General features: G+C 50.6%; 1 protein-coding gene across 1 annotated transcript in view; it reads right to left on the bottom strand.

Annotated features, from left to right (window-relative positions):
• LOC138580874 (dnaJ homolog subfamily A member 4-like) overlaps window positions 1-15,188 on the bottom strand; it is a 325,024-nt gene that overhangs the window by 188,139 nt on the left and 121,697 nt on the right. The window contains exon 2 of the mRNA XM_069651762.1: window positions 3,881-4,020. Coding sequence (XP_069507863.1) covers window positions 3,881-4,012 — 132 coding nt within the window. The 5' untranslated portion in view covers window positions 4,013-4,020. The remainder of the gene's footprint in view (window positions 1-3,880; window positions 4,021-15,188) is intronic.

Raw genomic sequence — 15,188 nt, 5'->3', positions numbered from 1 at the left:
AAATCTGGCCTCTAGAAAATGCAGTACATTAGATAATATATAACTTATTATCTGATGTGCTGCATTTTTTAGAGGCCAGATTTGAATGTGTAGAGCTCCTCGTGACCCTGTGTGATTTGGAGAAGGACTTTGGCCTGCAAAGGTGGGGGCATCTAATCTTCCCTATGCAGGCTCGGTAATGGCACGAAATAGCCTTTTTCAAGTGGTAATGATATCATATTTTGGGTGCACTAGTGCAATGGAAGTAGTTTAAAGTGGATTTGATATAAATAGTGTGGAGTTTGGAAAAGAAGCACCATGAAAGAAATTGCGCCGTTTTAAACTATTCTTTTGGCCATTTTCTTTGATCGGAGTTCAACTGCCAGCTCTGGCCCTCTAAACCCTGCCTCCCCCTGCCTTCCGCCCCCTCCTCCAAACTCCGCCCCCTTGTGCGACCCCCCCACCACATTTTTTCCATTTCCACCACTGAAGATGGGGCATTTAGGACTCAAACTCCTTGAGTGAAGTTACATCCTAGTTGCCAGAAGATTGAATAGCTTCTTGCCAGAGATTGCTATAAAAAATTGACACCTCAACCAAGGCGATCATCAAGCTCACTAGATGCAGTCTCACACAACCTGTGTTAATTGAAAACCACTTCCTACAAAACACTGAAACAGTCATTGACATACAAAGCGCACCCTCAATATGCAAGTCCGTTTGTGGTGAACTTGAAGGTAGACTTTCTGCAGCAATCACAGAAACCTCTAACATACCTGCAATAAATTGATGACATTTTGAGGATTAGAGCAGAAAGTGAAGATTCCATTAAACAATACAATGAATCAATAGCTACCATCACATTAAACTCAAAATGTATTATTCCAAGATGAGCCTTCAGTTTCTAGATACCATCTGCTTTAAAGCTATGGCCAGCTGGAAACAACTGTATGAAAGAAACAACAAGCTTTCCATCCAAAACCATCTGTAATCTACAGCCAGGTATTCCAATACCAGTGCATTTGCTCGAACATGAGGACAAGGGCAACACAACTCACCGCATCCCAAGCTCCTGTCACTGACCGAGTGTTCCTTTTTCAGAAAGTGACAGTCAAGATCTTGTCAGAAGGGAGCGGTTAGGCAGCCTACCAGGGCACTGTCAGTGCCTGCCTACCCCAGAGCTGGTAGGAGGGATGTGTGAGGGATCCCAGTCCATGATTACCCTGTGTTTTACAGCGGTTACCAGTCATTTAGTCGACCAAATGAGCGGACACCTTTTACAGCACATTCAAGAATATTGCTACCACTGTCCCGAAAGCAATACCTTTCCAGCCTCTGTCTTGGCCAGGCCTCTTGCATTTTCCTTGCAGAACCGTTCCCAGAAGCACCCCAGCAATAAAGAAAACCATAGCAAAGCTGCTGAATTATTAGACGAGCTGCCAGCGAACGCCCACTACTGAAAGTCCCAGCTTTACAATGCCTGGGGTCCAACCCACCGAACACAGCGGAGCGCAAGGGCCAGGTTCACAGAGTGCAGAAAGTGAGCAAGAGTTTCCCAATCCAGGGACAGGTTGGGCAGGGCTTACCGAACTACTTGAAACCTATGACAGGATAGCTCAACCCAGCGGAGACGCACACAGAGATTGGGCCAAATGTGGAAGGTAGATTGCTGGGGTGAACTTCTACAAAGATAGTACCTTTGGATAGCTGCCTCAGCAACAGGGTAAATCCCCTTATAGTCAGCAAATTAGTCTCATGTGTCCACAACTAGGGTTTTGACATTGAGGCTACAAGAGACAAACCCTGAAAACATACTTTGCTGGACTCCACTCCTTTTCTACCATACGGGAAGAGGCAGTGTAGAAACTGGAGGTGTTAAGGAAGAGCAGTAACACCTCCCACAGTGAAAAACATTCTAAAGTAGAAAATCCGATCTGTCCTAATGTTCCTCAATCTGAAGAGTTGAAATTCTTGAATCAGCCAAAAAGAGTTTAAAAGACTGAATGGGAGATTTTGGCTGAATTTCAGCCACTCGAAAATACCGAACAGCCGAAAAGTTCAACCAAATCCCCATTCAGTGGCGGGGGCGTCCCCCGGACCCTTGCTCCCTATATTGTGAGTGAGGGTGCGGTTCCCGATCACAGAAGTGAAAGGGAACAGGCATTGCCGGACATAGTGAGTCGGCAGCAAGGTAAGTAGGGGTGGGGGTGTGTCTGTGGGGGCGGGAGCCAAGGCAGAAATGTTCAGTGGAGAAAAGACCGAGGGTTATTTTCGGAAAAATAATCTTCGGTTTTGTCTCCCTCGAACTATATCTCGGGATTTCAACTCCAATGCAAAATTGTAGGGGTGCAATGTTTAAGAAAAATCTTCTGAAAGAAGCCTAGGACTCCCCACAGAATAACTCACCAGTTAGAATCCGAGCATGGCCTAAGGTCTCAGAGCAAACACACTCAATATCTCATTGTCTGGAGGAACAATAGACAAAAAGAAGGATTGCAGATGTGAACGCACTAGGATTTAGAAGAAAACTGGGTGGCGGGACTTGGTAGACTGAAAACCTGCAGGTGCTCTGCATAACATGCCAAATCATTAACCTGCAGAGATACCAGTGTAAGGTGACTAAAATGGGCGGTCCATAGATTTATTTTCATAGCGTGAAGCCTATCCTTAATCTAATACTCTAGAGGAAAAGTATTTTCAGTGTAGCGAAGCATTTACTAAACAGAAAGAAGATTTTGAGCTGCCGCCAGACAAGGATCAGGACTCCCAAACAGAAGGAAGTGCTGGAGAACCTTTCGTAGGTCTCTGGGCTGAAGTGGTCCTTATATTTCAATTTGGATATAAATACCAAACTCGAGCCTCAGTGGAGTAGAAAGGATCACACTTTTCATGAATGCTTGTTCCAACAGCACGCTTGGCTTGAATATCTGATCCCTGCAAACAGCTTTTCATGATTTAATGGCAGATTGCAGTACATGAAGGTTTGTGTGCTTTGCTACAGTGAATCAATACGACAGAAGTCCACAAAGGGTGCTGACATGGCATCAAATTTAAAGACCAACTGAAGGTGTTCCCCAATGTTAATCACACCCACTCTTCCCCAACCAACAATCTCACCTTAAATTCTAATGGCTAAATAAAGATGTATGCAGTGAAAGGCCATTTAAAGATTAGGAAGTAAAGAGCAAAAGAAGAGGGGTGGCAATTCAGAGAGTTAGGCTACATGGGAACTTCAGAGGGAAGCACGGCTGGAGCAAGCAGGGCATGAATTATGAGAACTCTTGATATCAATTTCAAAAACCACTCAGAAAAACAAGCAAATGGGCATAGACAGTCACTTTTGAATTAAGAAAATGTTACTCCCTATTTAGGAAAGTTGGGAGAAAAAATATTTTTAATGGTGTAAAAATATAGTTCCCGATTAGTGTCTTTTTTTGGCTGCAATACAGACATTTGTTTAGAAAAATATTTTTGTAGCAAGCAATTCCCATGAAAGGAAAACATTGTAATCATACAGGTCATCTTCATATCAGCCAGCACCACAGCCAAGGCCCCCTCTAGAAAGGTGTTGCTCATGATGGGTCTGAATCTTCACCAGGTCAGTGTAGGTGGCGTAAACAGACATCTGTGACAGTTATGCCCAATTTCCCTTGTATTGTACTGGTCTTATCGGGTAAAAGTGTAGGTACTCCACTTACCTATAGCCAAGAGAATATCAAGATAGCATTGGTTCTAACAAGCTTTTCTTACATCTTCTTAAGAAACAAAGGATTATGGGCAAAATAAAGGGCTATCCCTTGAAGACTACCCATTGCAATAACGGATACAGACACAGTGAAGAAATAAGCCAAACTACTCACAGCCATTGGAGGAAGAAAAAAATAAATAAACACATGCTTACCTTTTCTCCTTCATTTGGATTTTTATCAGGATGGTATTTTAGTGCCAGCTTCCTGTAGGCCTTCTTGATTTCATCTGCATTAGCTTGAGGCTTGACCCCCAGAATGTCATAGTATCCAGTTTCTTTCACCATTTTTGGACCTACAAACATACACATTTTATCAGTGAGGTTTCCATACATTAGAAGCGCAACTCCTACCAATTATTAACACAGGATCATTCCAGGTCAACTGTGGTTGCCAGACTTTGTCACATGGATTATTAATGGTCAGGGGAAGGCACCTGTATCCTGCCTAATGTAACCCCATTCCCATAGCCCCAGGGCCTAGGACCTAGACTTCTCTGGGAGAAAAAGCAACATAACAAGTGCTCAACACCTGCACAATCAGCAAGCTTCTACTTAGTGAGCCCCGGGTCCATGCATTGAGCAGGTACACAACGTCAGCACACTAGCCAGGATATTTAGAAGATCGGGTTACTGGGACTGGAGCAACGGCCAATCCTCATTACATAAGGAACAAGTTACTTACCTGTAACTGTTGTTCTCCAGCATGGGTCTGGCATGGATTCACATGCTCATGAATATTCCCCGTCGTCAGGCTGGGAATCCTCGGTAAAGAAAAAACCAGTATCAGTTTCGTTTCTGATCTGTCTTTCGTAGTAATAACCAATCACTGGTCTCTGCGTCATACTGACCACAGCCAACGACTGCCCTCTACCTAAGCACCGCCTCTGGCAGCCATCTTCAGATTTGGAAGCACGTGAAGTGGCAGTATGACCAAGTGAAGAGCCGCAGAGGGGTAGGCGGGAGGGTTCGCATGTGAATCCATGCCAGACCCATGCTGGAGAACAACAGTTACAGGTAAGTAACTTGTTCCTTCTCCAGCATGGGGTCTGGCATGGATTCACATCCTCATGAATAAAGAATACATAGCAGTACACACATGCACAACCACGGGAGGTGGCAAAGGCTCAACATTAAGCATTGCATCAAACTCAACATTAAGCATCTTACCTCCTCACCAGGCTCACCTCAAGCGAACAGGTTGCGCAGCACTGCTTGGCCGACCCTGGACTCCTCCCTGTAATCCCGATCGACGCAGTAGAACTTCGTGAAGGTGTGCGTCGACCTCCACGTAGCAGCCCTGCATATGTCCAGCAGGGGCACACCAGAAAGGAACGCCGTGGTAGCTGCGATCGCTCTGGTGGAATGGGCTCTCGGACGGCCAGGCAGCGGTCGGTTTGCCAACCGATGACAGTACATGATACAGCCGGAGAGCCATCTGGAAATGGAAGCCTTCGAGAGAGCCTTCCCCTGATTGACAGGTCCAAAGTTCACAAAGAGTTGTGACGTCTTCCGAAAACACTTCGTGCGGTCCACGTAGAACTTCAGCGCTCTAGCCACATCCAGCAAGTGCAAAGTTCTCTCAGCCGGCGACGAAGGCGACGGGAAGAATACAGGCAACACCAAGGGTTCGTTGAGGTGGAAGTCCGACGGTACCTTGGGCATGAAGGAGGGGTGCGTCCTGAGCACTACCCTCGTGTCGTGAAAAGTCAAGTACGGGGCCTTGCAGGAAAGGGCCTGGATCTCTCCCACCCGTCGTGCGGAGGTGATGGCCACAAGAAACGCTGTTTTCCACGACAGAAACTTCAACGGGGCCGAGTGCAGAGGCTCGAACGGAGGTCCCATGAGCTTGGTCAGCACCACGTTGAGCTCCCACGCCGGGGCCGGAGCCTTCACCGGCGGGAACGATCTGAACAGTCCCTTCATGAACTCTTTCACCAGACGATGAGACCACAAGGACGTCCGCCCCGTGGTTCTGGTGTATCGGGAGATCGCAGCAAGATGATTCTTGATGGACGCGTGTGCCAGTCCAGCTTTGGCCAGCGTCAGCAGGTACGGCAGTACTTGGGGAGCCGTAATCCGTAGAGGGTTAATCTTCTGTGCATGGCACCAGACAGAGAACCTCTTCCATTTGTGTCCGTAGCATTTAAGAGTCGAGGACGCCCTGGCCTTTGCAAGAACCTCTCTGCAGTCGGCCGGTATGTCGTATCCTCCAAACTCTAGCGCTGCAGGAGCCAGGCCTGCAAGTTCAGCGATTTCGGGTCGTGGTGGAGGATGGCGCCTCCTTCCCTGGAGAGCAGATCCGCGTCCACCGGCAGCTTGATTGGCGGGGACGCTGACAAGTCCAGAAGGTCCGGGAACCATATCTGCCTCGGCCACGCAGGTGCGACGAGGAAAATCCTGCACCGTGACCTCTTGAGCTGGTTGACGAGCCGGATTAGCAGTGGCAAAGGAGGGAACGCGTAGAGGAACAGGCCCTCCCAGGGGAACGAGAAAGCATCGCCCATGCTCCTCACCTGGGGAAACCTGCTGGCGAACCTCCGGCACTTGGAGTTCGTCGCCGTCGCGAACAGGTCGATCTGGGGTGTGCCCCACCGTCGGAAGAGGCGATCCACTAGATCCTGCCGTAGTTCCCACTCGTGGCACGAGCGCAGCTCCCTGCTGAGTGAGTCGGCGATGGTGTTTTTTATCCCTGCCAGATGAAACGGCACCAAAAACATCCCTTGGGCGACTGCCCAATGCCACAGGTCCTGCGCCTCCTTGGACAGTGCTGGGGACCTGGTTCCGCCCTGTTTTCTGATGTAAAACATGGTGGTGTTGTCGGTGAAGATCCTCACCACCTTGCCCTTGAGGGACGGAAGGAAGGACCTGAGAGCCCAAAACACTGCACGGAGCTCCAGGACGTTGACATGTAAGGATTTCTCCAACGGGAGCCAAAGGCCTCTTGCGTGCAGATTTCCGGTGTGCGCTCCCCACCCTTCCAGGGAGGCATCCGTGGTCACTGTCTCCTGGTGGGCTGGGGTCTGGAAGTCCATGCCCGCCGTCAGATGCGCGCGGGTGCCCCACCACCGGATCGCTCGTCGGAAACTCTCGTCGAGTGTGATCCTTTCCTCGAAGCTGCCCGTCGTTTGGATCCAGCGCGCGTCCAGGAACTCCTGCAACGGGCGCCTCCGGAGCCTGCACATGGGAATGAAGTAGATGCAGGAAGACATCATTCCGAAGAGGGACTTGATGGACCTCACCTTGGCCGCGTCGGCCACCAACATCTGCTGCACCTTGCCCAGGATGGTCCTGGTCCTCTCCTCCGACGGGGAGGCCAGAAGGGACACTGTGTTGAGCCTCGCTCCCAGAAACAGAGTGTCTTGCGCGGGTACCAGGTGGGATTTGGCGTAGTTCACGGCGAATCCCAGGTCCGTGAGAAGTTGGACGGTCCTTGCCGTGTGAACCACGGCGAGCTCCCTTGTCTTGGCTCGGATGAGCCAGTCGTCCAGGTAGGGGTAGACGTGGATCCCTTCGCGGCGCAGCTGAGCCGCCACCGGTGCGAGGCACTTGGTGAACACCCTGGGTGCCGACCGTAGACCGAAGGGGAGGGCTTTGAACTGGTAATGACGCCCTTGGACCACAAACCTGAGGAATTTTCGGTGCCCCTTCAAGATGGGAATATGGAAGTAGGCATCCTCCAAATCCAACGACGACAGGAAGTCTCCTTCCTTCAGCTGACCCAGGACGTGCTGGAGGGTGACCATCCGGAACTTTTGCGCCTTGATGAACTTGTTCAGACGTCGCAGGTCCAGGATGGGGCGCCATCCCCCCGTCTTCTTCTTCACGAGGAAGTATCTCGAGTAGACTCCGGAGCCCCGAAGCCTCTTTGGGACGAGTTTGATGGCGCCCTTCTTGAGCATCGCCTTCACCTCCAGGAGAAGTTGAGGGACGTGAAGTTCTTTCCTGGCCACGGGGGGGACGCGCGGACACTTTCTTTGAAACTCGAGCGCGTGGCCCCGGGCCAAGGCGTCCAGCACCCAACGGTCGGTGGAGATGGACTCCCACACGCTGACGAAGCTCGCCAGCCGGCCTCCCACTGGGGTATTTCGGTGGGGGCCCGACCCCCCCGGCCGGTTCAATCCTGCTTCGACGAGGCTTTAGCGCCTTGCCCTTGGCGACGACGGCGGGGTCCGCCAGACTTGCCTCGTCCTCTGTAGGCCTCCTGAGACGACGAGCGGGCCGCTTGACGGTAGGAGGAGAAACCGCCGCCGGAACCTTTGGAGGCGCCCTTGCCTCCGCTGCTCCAAAAGGGCGTCCGTCGTTGTTGCAGAACTCCAAGGGCCCGGGCCGTCTCGGTGTCCGCTTTAATGGCCTGAAGGGAATCGTCCACTGTTTTCCCAAACAGGTTGTTCCCATCGAAGGGCATGTCCAGGACTCTGGTCTGAACGTCTTGACGGAAGTCCGTAGCCTTGAGCCATCCACGCCGCCTAAGGCAAACGCCGTTGCCCAACTGGCGGAACCCAGTGTCGGCGATGTCCGTCGCAACGGTAATGGCGTGGTCCGAAGCCACCTCACCTTCCTGCAGGATCTCCAGGGCCTCTGCCCTCTTGTCGTCCGGCAAGAAGTCCAGCAGGGGAGCCAGTTTGTACCAGAGCTCCCTGTCGTATCGGGCCACGATAGCCAAGGCGTTGGCAGCTTTAATCGTCGTCGCTGCAGACGAGATGACTCTGCGTCCCTTTAGCGTCCAATTTCTTTCCCTCGCCGTCCGGTGGGGAAGTCGATGTGGAGGCCGCACCCCCCCCGCTTTTTTCCTGGCTGCCGCGGAGACGACGGAGTCCGGGGTAGGCTGCGCCCGGAGGCACAGGGGGGCCGTGTCCGGGACCCGGTACTTTTTCTCGTACCGGTCTCTTCTAGCTGGCGTCGTGGAAGGGTTCTTGAGGAGGGTGAGGCCCTCATCCCAAATGTCGTCCAATAGAGGCACAGCGAGGACCGTCTTCCTCTTGGCCTCGCGCCGCTGATAAAGGAAACCTTCCTTCTTCTTCTCCTCAGGGCAGAGTTGGAAAAGCTCGGATGCCCTGGCGATCATTGAGTGGAACGATCCAATCTCGTCGGGCGGAGAAGCCCTGGTGGGAGGCGACGACGGTACATCCTCATCGTATACCTCGTCGTCTGTACCCGTCGCTGCCCTGTCAGTCCCCGTATCATCCCCTCGGGTGGACGGGGAGGAGGGCTGGAAGGGGCGCAACGGCTGAAAAGGAGGTGGAGGGTGGATCCTTCTTTTCTTGGTAGGGGGAACACCAGAAGGTCCCGGTTCTGGGTCCCCCGACGGGAGAGGTTCCGTCGGCAACGGTAGTCTCGTCCTTATCTCTGAGCATAAGGACTGTATAGCCAACAAAATGGCCGCCGAGTCGTCTCGCGGCGCTGGCAGAGGGGAATCCGACGGGCGATTAGGGGCCCCGTCGGTACCCTCGACGATGTCGTCGTCCCCTGCGTCGGGATCCATCCCGACGGGCCGGTCTTCTTCCACGCCAAGGCTGTGGCTTAAGACCTCGACCAGCTCCTCCTCCGAGGTTGAGGCCGAATCTACGACGACGCCCTGCCCCCCCTTTTTCTTCCCCACGGGGGATTTCACGGGGGTCCTATCGATGAGCACAAAAGAGGACTCCCTCCGAGGTGGCAGGGAGACTCTGAGCCCCGAGGTCGCCACCATTGGTGTAGCCTCCACAGGCTGAGCCAGGGCCGCCGCGACAGTTTCGATAGAGGGCTTGGCCGGATGGATTAAGGCCTTCACCACCTTAGGTGCGCTCACCGCCTTATCCTTGAGGGGGGGGGACACTGCCTCGCTCCCCCTCCGACTTCGAGCTCGACCGGGGCCTCTCCAGGAGCTTCGCCGGGTGCTCGGCCTTCCTCTTACCCGACCCAGAGCGTTGGCTCGTGGTTGATGGTGCCGGGGAGGGTGCGCCCTGCCTGGCACCCGTAGAGCCCGACCGTTCGGCGCTCCCGGTGCCAGCGGACGCGCGGTGCTTGGCCTTATGTTGGACCCCCGTCGCCGTGGCGTCCTCAAAGGTCTTAGAAGACCGCTCGGATTTCTTCCTCTTCTTCTCGCCGGACGGGCTCTTCCCTTCTAGCCAGTTGGCGAGACGTTGATGGCGGTCCTTCATGGTCCGCTCCGACATGTTGCCGCAAAACGCACAGTCCTTCTCCACGTGCGTCTTGTCCTCATGTAGGCAGTAAAGACAAAAAGAGTGTTCGTCCTCCTTGAAGACGTTCTGCAGCTGGCATCCAGGGCAGACCCTGAACAGCTTTCCGGGCATCGAGCTTCCCTTCTCCTGGGCCATGACCGGGCCTGAGAAACTTCTGGAGTCCTCCAAAAGCGTAGCTCGACGAAATCTTCACCCTTGAGGGGCGCAGACGAATCCGAAACGGGTCCCCGTTGATCGGATGGAGAGTCGGCGGAGCTTGAGGCTCTTTTGAACGAAAAAAACGTGAAAAAAATAGCACTAACGCTCGAGAGAAATAGCACGAGGATCCCAACACATGAACGTGCGGTAAAAATCTGAAGATGGCTGCCAGAGGCGGTGCTTAGGTAGAGGGCAGTCATTGGCTGTGGTCAGTATGACGCAGAGACCAGTGATTGGTTATTACTACGAAAGACAGATCAGAAACGAAACTGATACTGGTTTTTTCTTTACCGAGGATTCCCAGCCTGACGACGGGGAATATTCATGAGCATGTGAATCCATGCCAGACCCCATGCTGGAGAATAGGATTTCAGGATATAGGTTGAAAACAAGACACAAAACACACATCAAATGTTTATTTTTCAATGGAAACCAAGAAGACCCATTTTCTTGCCTGGCTGTATTTCTAGTATAGGCAATTAGGTGTGGCCTGAAGCACGTAGAAAGCTAAACTATTGCATTATAGTATAGATAGGGAGAAATAGCATAGAGGAGGGACACAAAGTTTGTAGGTGTTTAGTTATTTGACCATCCATTGGATGCCATGGCCATACTAATCCCTATGGCTATTGCTACCCACTTCCTGCCCCACCCCGTCTAAAACACTGCCTCATGGGAACTCTTTGAACTCACTTTAATCAAGCCATGCCATCTAACTTTGCACTCGAAGTGCCGGTCAGCGTTTTTTCAAAGCGTCTTCTGAGAGTTAATGACTTAATTGGAGTTGTAAACCCACTATAGGCGTAATAAAAATGTGTTAGCCAGGTTGCCTTCAGCCACTCGATTTATAAGCACTATGTGTCCTTCACTTAAGTCCTGTTAAAAACAAGCATTGACAAAGCCAACAGTTTTGATTTGTGTATATGTGTTAGGCCTTTGACAGGCACAACCAGTAGATGACAGGGTATGTGCACCCTTTTGTACCTGCTAGCATCAACGGCCAGTTAATACCACTACGGATGTGCCCAGGAGTTGGCTAGGTTTGTAAAAGATCTGGGGCTACGCTAATGTACGGACTAGCTAGTCTTTTGGTTGTAGCCCCTGAACTTCTATCCAGGGCTACAACCAAAAGATCAAGGGCTATAGCCCCCTCGCTCCCCTCCCCCCAGCCACACCCGTGTCTTTGCCCATGAAGTGCAGTCCCCATGCCTTCTCAAAAGCACATCCTGTTGGCATTGTTAATGCTTGTTTGTGCTTTGCATTTTTGCAGTTGTTACCAGGAGAGGCTTTTGGCAGCAGCAGCAGCAATAGAAATGAGCCAGCAGAGTGCACACCCTGATTCATTTGTGCCATAACGCATTTTTCTTTTTTTTAATACATTGGTCAGTCAGGCTCAAAGGTCAGTTTATCTATAGGAAAGGCAACAGCTCAGGTTTCTCATTTGCCTTTTATTGCTGCAATCCCTGCACACGCTGTAGCAAACATGCATGTGCAGGGTTTCAAATTCTACCACCGCCCAGACCTACCCTCCACAGCCACTCATTCCTCAACTGAACACCAACATATGTAGATTCCAAACGTTCTTGAAAGCACTGGAAAACACACTGGCAGAATAAAAAGGAAATACAGAAAATATAAACCCTACTTTCAAATAGGGCATTGTGAGGAACCATGAATATGACAGACACAGAGGACTCATAGTGGTTGCTATAAACTTTGATTTAAATAATAAAAGGGTTGGGAAAAAGGTATTTGACTACCTCATCCAAAACTAAGGGTCTGTCCTGTGTCGATGTCTAAAGCAAAAATGTCCTGCATCCAAAATCCTATCCTAGCCCTCGCATTCTAGAAACTAAGGAGTGAAGGATAGGTCTTTGATCACAAACTGTTCAAGTTCAACAAAAAGCTACAATTCCAACCAAAGTGGATCATGGTCACAGTTCCAGGGAATGACTCCCTTTCCCAGATTTCTTAACAGCAAAACAAAGTTTCTAAGTAGCCCATAAGGATAACTTGGTGTCAATTCACTCCAGGAGAAATTACTCCCTTTCCCAGGCTTTTTAGGACATTCAGTATTACTCAAATCATAAAAGGCATGGATCCTCCTTGGTAATCTCCTTTCATAAACACCACAACTTTAGTGCGGGTCCCAGACTCGCAAACACACCTGGTATACTCTTCTCCCAGGTTTCTTTCTACATTCAACAGAAATCGAAACTCGATATGCAGTTCTCTTCCCATACTTGACTTTGCCTGGTATGCTCGCTGCCAGGACTTTCTTGTGCAATTCACTTTAGAATGCAGTTCACTTTAGGTGCGGGTCCCAGACTCACTCAGCCAGTGTGTTGGTTCTGCAACCCTCTTTTAGTTCAGGGGTTTACTTTCCACTCATGAAAGGTTTCTCACCCTCTCAATCAACTCCTTTATGGCTTCCCAGGCTGTGCAGTATCTGCCTTTAAGTTCCCTGGCGTACCACCCTCTCCCATTGTGCTCACTGGTTTGCTTGGGTCGCTGCAGCACCCTTCGTGCTGCTCGGCTACTGCTGCATGCTGGACTGGTGGAGCGCTTCGCTCATGCTTTGCTACTTGTCATGTTGATGTCCCGACAGCCTTGCGCTGTATCTGGCCTCACGTTGCCCAACCGTCGGTTCTCCGGCATACCGGGAACAATGGATCCTGCAGTCCTCTTCATTTGAGCAGCACTTCTCGGGCTTCCCATTCTCCATCTGGACTTCCCTACAGTACAGCCCTTCCAAGGTCTTCTCTCCAGCTAACAGGAGCCGCCTGCTCTTGTCAGCTTCTCTCTCCCTTCCCTCAAGTGTCAGGGTTTTAAATGTGCCGGCATTGCTGGCTTCTTTCCAACAACTAGAGCGTGTCATTGGCTTCTATGATCTAGTGATCCTTATTACTCTATTCCTCTTCTTCGTCCAAGTATTTTCTTAGGTTTCATATACATGGGTTTGAAAATCAGTTTGCCATTCTATTGATTACAGCATTTTGAAAGATGCTATCCGCAAGTCTTGCTGGTTGTTGAAGGGGGTTATCACAAGAGGCCATCGAGGCATGAGGAATGGAGGGGACATCCCTAAAAGGAAAAGGGGGATACCATGTCTCATCCGATATCTGTTTCCCTCCCTGAGGGTTACCTTCCCTTATGTGATCCTCCCTCATATAGCCACCCCCAGGGTCACGATCAGGCAGCAGCTGCCCTGCCCTGGCCACATGAGGAGAGGCCACCCCAGGGAAAGTAGTGATGACAGACTCATCACAACATTCACAATGGCTAACTTAGATGACAGGGATTTATCTCCACTGCCAGCTCATCACAAATGATAATCAGTTAATTATAGAGCAGTAGGCAGTATGACTGCCTCAAGAGAAAGACATGAGGATAACTCAGACAAAACAAATGTGTGCATCTGGTCCACTGGAACACAATTCTAGGTTATGGTACAACATATCAGCAATATAAAGGTTACTTTTAATGACTGCCTTGGCTCACCTGCTTCTTCTGCAAAATGGTGATTAGCTTTCTCATACCAGAGCAATTCAAAACACACCATGAAGGGGTGGAGGATAATAGGGGCACTTAATCACTGTGCTCCAGGATTGACCAACAAATCAGTTAATGAATCCTTGGATCCCTGAAGGTTTTTAGCAGAATGCTGTGTGCCCTGAAGATTTTTGTAGATACTAAGGCCTGGTGGCTCTCAAACAGCAAGACTGGCAAGCTGTGCCAGTACCATTGAAGTGGTGTCCTCTTTAGGACAGTCTGCACCCTATGAGCCTGGGCTTGGCTGTGCTGCAGATCACTGCAGGGTGTGCAGAGTGCTCACTTTCTGGTGGCTACTAGTCTCCACTCCATGCTGTCATCTCCCCGCTTATTAGGCAGCTGCCTTACAGTGTGAAGAGACTTTCTGGTTGGAAAGGAAGACTGCTGTGGAGTCTTGTCAACTTGGGCCTTTGACCACGCTGCATGATCCACTTGTGCAGGCTTGCTGTCCTGGAGTGGGGTCCTAGAGAAGAGATTCGAGGGCAACTGATGGGGATGGCCCCAAAATACTGGAGGCAGCTGATCCTTAGCACAAGCTGGCTGGAGCGTGGCAGCGGAGCATTATAAAATGCCTACGTACATCTGTTGCCTCCCTACACAGGTCCACTGCTGTTGGCAGTGTTTGGGCACTCAGCAGCCATTCGTGACAAGCTTGCTGCAACATAAGCCTTCTATTTGTACGTACCTGCAGCCAGGGAAGTAAACCAACAGCTACCAGAGTCTAGAAACAAAATACCAGTTTATTAGTTTTGATTATTAGGTTGTACTCTCGCACCACCTACAAGCCAAACCTATTGCCATAGGAAGACAGATAGAAGGCAGATGGGATTTGAGGACAGGCAGAGGCTGTGGGTGTTTGGCTTTTTAACCACTCATGGACAACGCATGGCCTTGATAATCCCCATGGCCATCCAGGTTCGGAGTTCCACAAGTATAGCTGCTCAATGCTAAATTGGCGACAATGCTGGCATTACACCTTTTGCCATATGCCTTTGTTGAAAAAGTTTTCAGAGAAATGGTGGCAACTGATAATGCTTGCTAGCAAATTCCCAGCTGGATTTAGGTTTAATGCATGGTTGCACCTAAACTGTATGAAGCAGGGAAAGTCTGCTTCTCCAGGGACGTGGCTGTAACAGAGCCATTGGTCACCTTCCCCCCCTAGTGGGGAGAAAGGAAAGTCATCCACGCAGCTGCATGCTTTCTAACAAGTGACTCTTGTTTATGCAAGGTTATGATAAGAGCCACAAAAGAGCAGACATCTGGGATAAAGTGGAACAAGTGGTAGAGTAGTGGCCAAATCCAGGGAACACGCATCAGTCTTTCTGGCTGCAGACAATGGATCCAATGTCATTGCTGCAGTAGAGCACAGGAGCACAATGCATGTGCTATGCTTTGCACATGTTCTACACATTGCAGGGACATGTTTTGTCAGAGATTGCTCCCCTACCTGTGATATGCCTGCTGAGGTGCTCAAGATCTATTCTCATTTCAGATGTCATGCAGCAGCAGAAAGTGCATGTCATGTGCCG

The sequence above is a fragment of the Ambystoma mexicanum genome, chromosome 3p (assembly GCF_040938575.1).
Source record: "Ambystoma mexicanum isolate Mex_15411 chromosome 3p, UKY_AmexF1_1, whole genome shotgun sequence".
Classification (NCBI taxonomy): domain Eukaryota; kingdom Metazoa; phylum Chordata; class Amphibia; order Caudata; family Ambystomatidae; genus Ambystoma; species Ambystoma mexicanum.
The sequence above is the reverse complement of the archived record's forward strand: the minus strand, read 5'-3'. Positions and strand labels throughout refer to the sequence as shown.